This window comes from Alligator mississippiensis, chromosome 2 (genome assembly GCF_030867095.1).
Source record: "Alligator mississippiensis isolate rAllMis1 chromosome 2, rAllMis1, whole genome shotgun sequence".
Classification (NCBI taxonomy): Eukaryota; Metazoa; Chordata; order Crocodylia; family Alligatoridae; genus Alligator; species Alligator mississippiensis.
Genome location: NC_081825.1, coordinates 52,734,734 through 52,747,106, shown reverse-complemented (window position 1 = coordinate 52,747,106; position 12,373 = coordinate 52,734,734). Strand labels below are relative to the sequence as shown.

Here is a 12,373-nt window from a genome sequence, read left to right as displayed (position 1 = left end):
CTTGCACACTAGCCATTTAAACAAACAAATTAAGCAAGATACAAGCAGAGCTTGCATGGCTTTTATCCACTGGTCTGGAAAAAGGACAAATTAGTCCCATGGTTTCATTTAGCTATTTCTGTGACCAGTTTAGACTCGATCATATTCAAAAGCACACAGAGAATATAGAACTTAAATTGAGCTACCATTAGAAGAGAAGTGGCATCCATCTCAAATAGTACCAAAGATATTATCTGGCAGGTTGTAGGTTATTGAAATCTGTATATGTCTAGGTAGCCAGCAGAGCGAGAACCTAAAGTTCTATGAATGTATGCATAGTGGCATACATAAGTGGTGCAAGTTTCAAATAAAAGACATTCCTGATTTCATATCAGCTTTTACATGCATTGCACACACTGTATCATAAAAAGTATATTTATTACTTTATTTCAACAAGAAGTTCTCTTTCCAGTTGACTCTATATTTCTCAGAACTAGCATACTTACTTTACATCTGTACACTAGATGCATGTGGTGAAATAACTCTGTGTAAAAATGTAATAGGTTTAACTGGCATTTTCATGGCATTTCCCATAAGGTTTTACTTCTGGTTAAATATCATAAGAATAGTCAATTATTTTGTTACTTGCTCTCTAGGCAATAACTCTTACAAAGACAAGTCATTTCTCAGCAATGCCTGTTTTCCCACAGAGTTCATTAGGATGCATTGTACTTCCAACCCTGACTGGTGGATGCCATCTGAAGAACAGATAAACAAGGTGTTCAGTGATGCAGTAGGACATGCTCGTCAAGGGCGTGCAGTGGGGACTTTCCTTCATAATGGTAACTCATATTATGAAGGGACTGACCATCCAGGTTCACAAGATGAAGTCTTCAATAGGGGCATGCAAGATGGATCTGGAGATTGAAAGCAAGGCAAGAAAAACCATACAACTGTAGCAGATGTTTTAAACTAGAAGAGACTGTTGGTTAGATATACTTACTTTGAAATCATTTAAGAGTCCAAAGCATGTTCAAACTCATACTGCAAACATTCCAGCTTTTCCATCCTACCCAGTGCCCCAGTTAACAAAGAAATCTATTTCAAGGCCTACCTGTGGAATTTGTTTGTGCCTATAATTTTCAAGCCTTTCATTGTTTCTAAAGGAAACTGCAATTTCATTTCATATCATTCTAAAGAAAATGTAACTTAACACATTCTCAAGGTTGCAGACAGAAGTGCAGCTCCCAGCTGTAACTCAGAAGGATTTTTGCAAAGCATTCTGGGTTACAGTGTTACCCCAGACCAAACAGAAGTTCAGTGTTGGTTCCTGGGGAGAAGGGAATCCATCTGGGGCTGGGAGTCTGCAGCCAGGTTCCCATAGCAACAGCCAGGGCTCTCAGCCAGCGCTGGCTGTTTTCAGAATGGGCGGGGGAAGGGCAGTGGAGGGAGCTCATGCTTGGGGCTCCCAAACTGGTGCTGAAGGGTGGGTGAATTAGAGCCCCTCCCCTGCCCCACAACCCACCAGAGGGCTGAAAACCCCACAGACTGAACTCCCTCTGCTCACTTTCCCCCCTCCCATTCTGAAAACAGCAATGGGCTGGGAGCTCTGCAGACACAAGTTACAAGAGACATTACATTTTGTAGCATCTTTGTCTGATACCTCATGTGATGAGGGATCAGGTTGTCACCTAATTGGCCATTTTTTAAGCTGTTTACAGCTGTTCACTTGTATTTGGTCACAGGTATAAACTGCTTTTTGTGGCCAGATAATTGTCACTTCTGTTTGCACCGCAAATGACTAGAAACATGTCTGCCTATTGTCTGCCTATTTGTTTTGCCTAAGAAGAGGTTTAGGATCAAGCTCAGAGCTTGTGGCAAAAGAAGTGGCCTTCCATTTTTTGACTAAAAATAGCACAATAAATTATAAAAGGTAGCTTAAACATGTTATAGTGCCCATTTAATTTTGTGTTCTCAGATCCTAAACAACACTTCCTTTGTCCACTTAATACCATAAAATTCCAGTGCCAGAGTAAAGTGGCAGTGGTTGTTGGCAGTTACAGAGGTATCAAACAGTAACAGGTACTGCTAACCCACTAAAAATTACTCTATGTAATTGATAAATACTATATTTATCCAGTTGTTGAAAGGATTAGAGCTAATCACTGCAGTTTTCATAAAATGAGATTACTAAACCACAAATTGCCATTTGAGGAGATAGTTTTATTATTGTTGTTATTATTCTGCAGCAGTATTATATAGCTTTAAAGATTTTAATTTGCATTTGTTTGTGCCATTGTCTGTGTTTTATGCTCATTGTCTGATCTCTCTAAGAATGTGCTGGTCCTCATAATCAGATAGTCAGTGGTGCATGCAGGGAGGGGTTCTACAAGAAGAACCTAATTTAGCCTTTTGGCTGCTGGGCACTTAACCAAGGGATCCAGGTTTAAATAAGAGCTGTAAACAAATACTTCTGCTAGGAATGAAGCCAGGTCAGAACGGAACATAATATTGAAAGGAAATGCCAAGATAATAAATTCAACTGCTTTGAGATTTTTAATATCACAGCTATGGATCCAGTGCCACTACAGTAATATTGTGAAACATAGATGCACTCTGGAAACTAATGCCAAAGAAATGCTACCCTTCCCTCTCATTTTCAGCATTTTTCCAGTCGTCCTACTTCTTTCAGGTGAGTCAGGCTATCCTCATCACTACTGGATGAGGATTGGCTACAGAATCAGCTTTTCTTGAGGCAACACTTCCTGTCTGATGCACATGTTGAACTGTATTTGTTAGATTGATTTTTCTCCATCTATGATCACCTTTACCTCTCTACCTCATCTCTGCCAGTTTTCCTGAATGTGTGCCCCCCTCCTCCCTCACACCACAGTTTATGAATCTTTAGCCAAGCAAATCTGTTAACTGTTTCCATGGTGACTACTGGTTTGGGACAACACTCTTCATAAGCAACCAAAGGGTTCCTTGGACATGAGGTGCTCTGATAACTCCTAGGTGGTCAAGGGCAAAATACTGAGACAGGTTCTCAAATACTAATTTCTCAAGTCAACATGTTCCTGTTATCAGCCTCTTCTTTGGCCACTGTTGAGAAGGGTCTCTTATGGATGTGGTGCCTCCTGTCAGTTGGCAAGGAAGCATGGCAGCATATAAGCCACTTCAGCACTGTGTATTTTCTGAACAAAACCATGCTTTCCTTACAGCTTCTAACAGGCTGTACCTGGATGGTGTTTCAGAAAATAATCTTCTGAATGCACCCTCCAGCTACTGTCTAGCTTAATATGTGCTTTAGGCCCTTAAACATCCAATACCTCTTAATTCATTTTTATTTTTTCTAATGTTGTTAAAGTGTTTTTTTAAATCTCTCATTTAACTTAGAGCAAGAAAGTTAATTTCTGAAAATGAATATATAGCTTAATTGCATTGGTCCCTGTATGCCATTGGTATTTTGACCAGTAGCTCTCTTGGCAGCCAAGATGAAGTTCTGCTTAAAAATCAGTAGCATAAGATGGCCCATTGCGAGGAAGCTCAATGTCTAAAAATGTTAGTGTAGATATCCAATAATGACTTTTCATTGTTAAACTTAAACTTTTTTTAAAAAAAAGAACAGTTCTAGAAGCTGTTACCTTGCTCTGATGGTGCAAGTCTTGCTGGTTTACATTTAATGTGATGACACTTACCAGAGCTACTTGGCAAAACATGTCAGAATGTGCGACTGTTAATCTTGTCTACAGTAGTATGTACCAGGATGTATTTTTGTAAACAGTGCAAGTTTCTTTCCAATATTTAACTGTATGGGATTAAAAGCTTCATTTTTAATAATATAGAACAATATTACTGAACTGGATAGACCTCTCTCTATTAATAATTTGTTAAAGCAGCTTCTAAGCTTAGTCTTTATTTTTAGTATAAAGCATAGTCTGTCTTCTGCCCTATACTGCTGGTATAATTCACAAAGATCACTCAATGCTGTGCTCTCCTAGTGCGCAAAGTAACCAAATTTATAGAATGATTCCGGAAAGCTCCATACATATGGAAACAGCCTTCCTGTTTTGACTCAAATAGAACAATTTTTTGCTCTAGCTGAGTGTTTGCATCCATCATAGAGCTGTCATAGATGTGCAGAGGACATGATCTAGTCAGTCAGTCAGCCATTTATGTGTTTTGTTTTTAAAGTAGTAGACTAAATCTCTGTCCTTGGTTTATGACAACAACATTGGCATGTTAGTTCTTGACCAAAAATCACTTAATTTATAACTTTTCACAACTGTTTATTCTAATTAGTCCCAGGAATATATTCATCTTGCATTGTAAATCAATTTATGCTAAAATCATTTATGAAATTACAAGAACCAAGAAATAATACTACGGGAGAACTAGGGACCAGAAGTAACAGAAATAGCATCTAAGCCATTGCCCAGCATGTTTAAGCACTGTGTTTTGTAAAGCATCATATTAATTTATGATGTTATATGTAAATGGAAAACTTGTAACAGAAGGGAATTACTATTTATCATGTCACTCCAAACAATCCCAGAAGATTAGATCCTAATCTTACCCTACCATGTACCAACTTGCTGTTATTTATGTATCTACCCCCTGAACTATCGTGTAGCAGTACCGCACGTCCATCAGTGCCAACATGCCTTTGCTCTATTTTCTATAACAAATATTTGTGGAAAAACTGTGATTAAAAAGCCCATTAATCCTAATATTTTTATTGTTAAGGTGTATGTAATTCTATGAATACTTTCTAATAATAACTGTACTGTGTAGAGTAACTACAAGCTAGGGATAGATCAATACCAGATACTGTACAACAAAGTGCATAGTGTAATATAGACTAGTAGGTTTTTTGTGACAATTTCTATAGGAAGTGTGAATTGTTTTCTATGTGGCAGCACACATTTCTTTTAGAAAATTAAAAATGTTAGATAATTTTTTAAACAGTCAATATTTTTTAATTATAAAAACATTTGTTACTACAGTTTGCTATTCCAGGTGTTAATCCTAATTTGAATATTAGTTTTATTACTGCATACCTCCAGTTCCATTTGTTCTGTTGCATAACAATGCACAATAAAAGTTAGTCTCTGGTTAATATTTTGTACTGAGTACAATGTCACTGCGTGAAAGCAACAACATTCACTATTTACTCTACATACTAAATGTACTAAGTAAGTAGTAGTGTCTTTTTTTCCCCTAAATATTTTAATAGGATGTCTCAGGAGGAAGCATTCATATAAAGGTATGTCTGCACAATGCGGTTACTATAAAGTCATTTACTGCAGATTTCACTTCATACCACAGATTAGACACATCAGCTTTCCCAAACCAGCTGTCCACAGTAGGAATTATTATACCACCTGACCACTGGGTGGTGGGAATCAAGTTTGCATTGGATAAATGGTTACCTCCAGGGTGACATTGACCAGGGGAAAAGATAAATTACTGGTACACTGATGCAATTTACACAACTGTATAATCATCACTCAGCTGAGCTAATATTATGACAAAATGAAATGATTTATACCTGTATAAGGGTATATGTCATTTGTGTGCTCCACCTTTACCCTCAAGTAAATGTGTTCTGTGCCCGCACCTTAAGAAAATAACGAACAGATAAGTTCACGATAAAGCTGTGTACACCATGATACACTATTTTTAACATCTCTTCCTGGTGTTATATTGGAAGAAAAATATATAGAAAAGCTGGATGCACACTCATTCTCAAACTAAGTCTGGGATTTTCATAGGGAAGCCCCCAAGTCGGACTTAAATTCAGAAGCAGCAGTTGGGTGTCTCACTCTCTTAAATTTCTTTGAAGATACCAACCAAGTTACTTTACTGGTAGTGGGGGAGGGGAGGGGACTATGGCTGCTACATAGATAAACAGTCATGCCTCTAAAAACTTTTATCTTGAGTTTGAGGCAGAACAGAACTATCCCTCTTTGTATGCAGGGCTGGTAAAGTTCAGCCAACACTTACATTGTAAACTTTTTTTTTTTTTTTTTTTTAAATTCAGTTGCTTGTGAGCTTGCCAGATTTAATGGTCTGTGAAACCTGTAGGGAATCAGTATGATATTGTAAGAAGGAATTTATTTTTCAGTTTGCTTAACTAAAAAAGGAAGTTGTGCACACACATACTATACATTTTTAAAAAGTCATCTAGCGCCCCTGCTTGCACTAAACACCTATGACTTAGTGGGGCTAACGGAAACCTGGTGGGATTCATCCCACGACTGGGCAGTACATATTGAGGGTTATAGATTGTACAGAAAGGACAGGGTGGGGAAGAAAGGGGAAGGGGTTGCGCTCTATGTCAGGGAGCAATATACATCAACCCTCATCAAGATGGAATCCAAGGATAAGGAAATAGAAGGATTGTGGGTTAGGCTACATGAGGGACAAGAAGAAAGGGATTTGGTGGTAGGGGTCTGCTACAGACCCCCACATCAAGGGGAAGAAAGAGATTCGGGGCTCCTGAGGCAACTCTCGGAGACCATAAAAGCTTAAGAGGCGGTAGTCATGGGGGACCTAAACTACCCGGACATCTGCTGGGAGTCACAGACAGCAAAGTCCCACCGCTCACGCAGGTTTCTAACCTGTGTACAGGACCTCCACCTGACACAGGAGGTACACGGTCCCACTAGGGGGAATGCCATACTGGATCTGGTATTGGCAACAGGGGATGACATGGTAGGGGACCTCCAGATCGGTAGCCATCTGGGGGACAGTGATCACCTAATAGAATTCACCATAAGATGTCGAGTGGGTAAGGTAACTAGTAGGGTGAAAGTGCTAGACTTTAGGAAAGCTGATTTCAATGAACTCAGGCGATTAGTCAAGGACGCACTGCAGAGTAGGAGTTTTGAAGTGATGGGAGCCCAAGAAGGGTGGCTGTGCCTTAAGGAAACAATCCTTCGGGCACAAAGCAAGACGATCCCCGAGCGAGGCAAAAGAGGGAAAGGGGCCAGGAGGCTTCCCTGGCTGACCAGAGAAATCCAGGGCAGCCTAAGGGCCAAAAGGGGAGCACATAAAAAGTGGGAACAGGGAGAGATCACTAAAGATGAATATACCTCCTCTGCTCGTGCTTGTAGGGAGGCAGTTAGACAGGCCAAAGCTACCATGGAGCTGAGGATGGCAACCCAAGTAAAAGACAACAAGAAATTGTTTTTTTAGATATATAGGGAGTAAAAGGAAGGCACAGGGAGGAATAGGACCCCTGCTAAGTGGGCAGGAACAATTGGTGACAGATAGGGGGGACAAGGCTGAACTCCTCAACGAGTTCTTTGCCTCAGTTTTTTAAGCGAGGGACACGACAAGTCTTTCACTGGGGTTGTAGAGAGGCAGCAGCAAGGCACCAGACTTCCATGCGTAGACCCTGAGATGGTGCAGAGTCACTTGGAAGAACTGGATGCCTTTAAGTCGGCAGGCCCGGATGAGCTCCATCCGAGGGTGCTGAAGGCACTGGCCAACATCATTGCAGAGCCACTGGCGGGAATATTTGAACGCTCATGGCGCACAGGCCAAGTCCCGGAGGACTGGAAAAGAGCCAATGTGGTCCCCATTTTCAAGAAGGGGAGGAAGGAGGACCCAGGCAACTATAGGCCAGTCAGTCTCACCTCCATCCTTGGCAAAGTCTTTGAAAAAATTATCAAGGCTCATATTTGCGAGAGCCCGGCAGGACAAATTATGCTGAGGGGAAACCAGCACGGGTTCGTGGCAGGCAGATCATGCCTGACCAATCTAGTTTCTTTTTATAACCAGGTTATGAAATGCCTGGACACAGGAGGAGGGGTGGATGTCGTATACTTAGACTTCAGGAAGGCCTTTGATACGGTATCCCACCCCATACTGGTGAACAAGTTAAGGGGCTGTGACTTGGATGACTACACAGTCCGGTGGGTGGCGAGTTGGCTGGAGGGTCGCACCCAGAGAGTCGTGGTGGATGGGTTGGTTTCGACCTGGAAGGGTGCGGGCAGTGGGGTCCCGCAGGGCTCGGTCCTTGGACCGATACTCTTTAATGTCTTCATCAGTGACTTGGACGAGGGAGTGAAATGTACTCTGTCCAAGTTTGCGGATGACACAAAACTGTGGAGAGAAGTGGACATGCCGGAGGGCAGGGAACAGCTACAAGAAGACCTGGACAGGTTGGACAAGTGGGCAGAAAACAGCAGAATGCAATTCAACAAGGAGAAATGCAAAACGCTGCACCTAGGGAGGAAAAATGTCCAGCACACCTACAGCCTAGGGAATGACCTGCTGGGTGGCACGGAAGTGGAAAGGGATCTTGGAGTCCTAGTGGACTCCAAGATGAACCTGAGTCGGCAGTGTGACGAAGCCATCAAAAAAGCCAATGGCACTTTATCGTGCATCAGCAGATGCATGACGAATAGGTCCAAGGAGGTGATACTTCCCCTCTATCGGGCGCTGGTCAGACCGCAGTTGGAGTACTGCGTGCAATTCTGGGCACCGCACTTCAAGAAGGATGCGGATAACCTGGAGAGGGTCCAGAGAAGGGCCACTCGTATGGTTAAGGGCCTGCAGACCAAGCCCTACGAGGAGAGACTAGAGAAACTGGATCTTTTCAGCCTCCGCAAGAGAAGGTTGAGAGGTGGCCTTGTGGCTGCCTATAAGTTCATCACGGGGGCACAGAAGGGAATTGGTGAGGTTTTATTCACCAAGGCGCCCCCGGGGGTTACAAGAAACAATGGCCACAAGCTAGCAGAGAGCAGATTTAGACTAGACATTAGGAAGAACTTCTTCACAGTTCGAGTGGCCAGGGTCTGGAATGGGCTCCCAAGGGAGGTGGTGCTCTCCCCTACCCTGGGGGTCTTCAAGAGGAGGTTAGATTAGTATCTAGCTGGGATCATCTAGACCCAGCACTCTTTCCTGCTTGTGCAGGGGGTGGGACTCGATGATCTATTGAGGTCCCTTCCGATCCTAACATCTATGAATCATTAAAGTTGCAAGTTCAAACCCTCAGAAAGGCTAAGAAATTCCAGATATAAGGGTGTCTATGCAACAGTAATTCAGCTTCCTTCTTACATGCATTAATATATAGTCTGTTATATGGGTGCTTACTATTGCCCCCCACCCCAACATTAGCCATCTTAATCAGCACCTAAGATAACCCTGCTCCAAGATGAATGGGGAAGTATAGCAAAGGACACATTTTTTAATAAGACTTCTGCTTTGTTGTGCAATCTGAAGATGTGCAATAAATGAGAGGTGGTTGCAGTAGAGAAAGGCCAGTCTCATGGTTAATCTTAGGCATGGCTGCCTTAGAAAACTGGGTTGCATGCCTTTCACTGTCTTACATTAATGCTGGGGTGGTCACTTCAAACCTTTCCCAGATTGTCACCATGTGTTCTCACTTTTTGAGTGCCTGATTTGAGACCTTTGGTCTGATCTGCAGAAGTCTGAGCACTCACAGATGCAAACCAAGTCAATGAGAGCTGTGCTTTGAATATGTTAAGTGCTTTACAGTGCTAAGTAAACTGAAAAAAATGGATGCCAAGCCCAAAAATTAGTGGATCATTTTTATCTTAATTTTTTGGTGAAAGGACTGTGCAAAAAAGGAGGAGGTGTGAGAGGACCTAGCTCTCCTCACCCATGGAGCACATGTAAAGATGTTTTGTTGGTAGGCCAGCCCAGAGACTCAGATCCTGTTCCATTTGCCTTCATCTAAAAATCTGGGTTCTTTTCTCAAAAGGAAAAATATAGTCTAAATCATAATATTGTTTGCAGATGGATATTATTAGCTCTATTTTCACAGCATTTGATACCTCACTACCCAAATATTGCTCTAAGATCAATTACCATGTCAAAGAACCTATAATTTAGAGAGGAGCAGAACACAAAAGTGAGTAAAAACAAAAAGTGTAGAAAGAAGCAGGGAACAGTACAGGGAAGATCAAGTATGCTGATCATGGATCTCCATCACCTAGCCACTCCCAAGCTAGAAATTTAGCCTGTTTTATTTTGTTCCTGAGGACCTTAAAAATACCAATGTCAAAAACTTTAAAGAAACAGGCAAAAGACTGTGTGCACTAGAGGACATTCCCCTCTGGAACTTGAAATGCAACAAAAAAATCCTGTTCATTTCTTAGGTATCAGCAAGTTTACATAAATTCCACTCGTAAAATATGTATTTCATCCCCTGCTATTGCTAGTCATATGGAGGATAGCAGCTTGTAACTGCCATCAGTAACTCCATTAGCTCAAGTGCCAGAGGTGAAAAAACCCATGGGTGACTGGTGCAGCCTTAGGGGGGGGGCATGCAACCAGGATGTGGGTGACCAGTCAGCAACCAGGATGGGGTGTCCCCCATGGCCAATCTCACTGATTGGGGGGGGGTGAGGGCAAGGGCCCTGCAGCTAATCTCACTGACAGGGGGAGGGGTCTCCACACAGCCAATCCATTGAACTGGGTGGCCAATCGCGAGACAGCTGATTGCTGCAGCCGATCACTGTGACCGCTTCCAGAAGTGGCTGCAGCTGCTTCTGGGAGTGCCAAGGCTTGCAGGGGGGCATCAGCGCTCCCACCTGCCCTCCTCCCCCCCCCCGCCCATCGCTTAAGCAGCAAGTGCCAGTGGTCAGGAGGTGTACTGGTGCTCTCACGGGGTGAACGTGCACCCCTCTGCACCCCTTATGTATCGCCACTTAAAAAACCCACCAAAAAGTGAACGTAAAAAAGACTCATTCACAGAATAGGAGCTTCTTCCTGGCCCACAGACCTGATCAACAGAAGCCCTTAAGCTCCCAGGCATCTTCTATCTGGGGGTCAAGCTGCCCATCAACCATCTCCTGAGAATATCAGTTGCTCAAATCTATACACCACATGTGCTGATTACTACTCCAAGAACACCCCTCTCCTGTCATTCTGTTCATTCTACAAACTTACCAAATTCCATTTTGAAGCCATTCTGGTTCCTTGCCCCTGCTACTTTCTTCAGAAGTACTAACCCAAAACTTCAAATCATTTTCCAAACTTTGCAAACATTCCAGAATTTTAATTCATCTTGTGGACAGACACCTTCTTCTAATTTCAAATCTAAGTGTGTTTGTGGTTGGTTTGGATCTATTTGATTTTGGCCAAATATTGTTCTAAGGCAAAGATCTCTGCTCCCTCCCTGTATTCACCCCACACATTTATTTATAAACAAGTAATCACATCCCCATCTCAACCTTTCCTTAGTCAAGGTAAACAAGCCAAGCGCTTTTAATAACTTTTCATAAACAGTTCTCCATTTGCCCTAACCATTCACTGCCCCTTCTCTATACCTATTCCAATTAATTTTTTCTTGACCATAGGTGATCGGAACCTTACCAGTGTCCATGTGGTACTAATATCTATTAAAAATACATCAAACAACATACCCTGGAATAGCCATTTCATGGCCTCATCACACCTGCAGCTCATGAACATTTTGATTGATCAGTACAGCTGTATCTCTCTCTTTCTGTATTTCCTCTAGACTGAGCCCCTATCTTAGAGCAAAATGTTTTGACATTAGTCCCCATATGCATGAGTTCTGTGCTGTACTATTAACCTTTCTGTTGCTCCACACCACAATATTACCTATCCTTCCAGTAAAATAATCCTTCTTCATATTGACATTACCCCAAGTAAGTTGTGCGCCATCCGCCAGTTTCATAAACATATATGTTAGACCCCAACTCCATGCGGCGTCTAACAACTAGGGAGACAATGATCCAATTGCTCAGGGAGCAAACACCAGCACACATTGCTAGGAACAGCTTTATTCAAAATGGAGACAGCTTCGGGCAAAGGTCCAACAAACCAGGGACCTACAGTGAACATTAGTTTTTTTTTCCATATTCATACACCTTGGTTTATGCTCATTAACATTTACCCTTGTCCCTCCTTTGTTCCACCCATAGTCCATCCCATTTTAAGCTCTGCCTCTGTTTACTATTTGTTTCATTAGCATGGAATTACCTATGTATTTCACTTATTTACATGTCTTTTTGCTTTGAGTGCATGTCTAAGACCTTGACTCCACTTCTTCAGTCACTGGGCGGACTTCGACCAAAACCTGGTAGCTTCTGGAGGCCTCTTCACCAATCACTATTCACCTTTTCACATATGTTTATCTCGGATTCTGTTACCAGTTAAGTGTTGTCTTTCACATTCCAGCCTGCTTTTCGTTCTTAGGTTGTACCATCTTTACATTCCTAAGACTTCACCTCATTCACAGCACACAGACTTACACTGACTCACTTGAAAATGGTTGACACAGTTAAGATGGTTACTTAGCATAAGCAAATGGCTGGCTAAGCATAAACAGTCATAAGCAAAATCTGCTTTATCTTCTAACAATAGCCAATGGTTTGCATCCTGTTTCTTT

The 12,373-nt window shown here is 42.2% G+C and overlaps 1 protein-coding gene across 2 annotated transcripts in view; it reads left to right on the top strand.

The window, feature by feature from the left end:
• Positions 1 to 5,098, top strand: part of BEND4 (BEN domain containing 4) — a 51,055-nt gene extending 45,957 nt beyond the window's left edge. Inside the window, exon 5 of one of the 2 annotated variants that reach the window (XM_019481045.2) lies at positions 690 to 5,098. In XM_019481045.2, coding sequence (XP_019336590.2) covers positions 690 to 907 — 218 coding nt within the window. In that variant the 3' untranslated portion in view covers positions 908 to 5,098. The remainder of the gene's footprint in view (positions 1 to 689) is intronic. The other variant, XM_059721674.1, reaches the window with a different exon arrangement.
• The last annotated feature ends 7,275 nt before the right edge of the window (positions 5,099 to 12,373 follow it).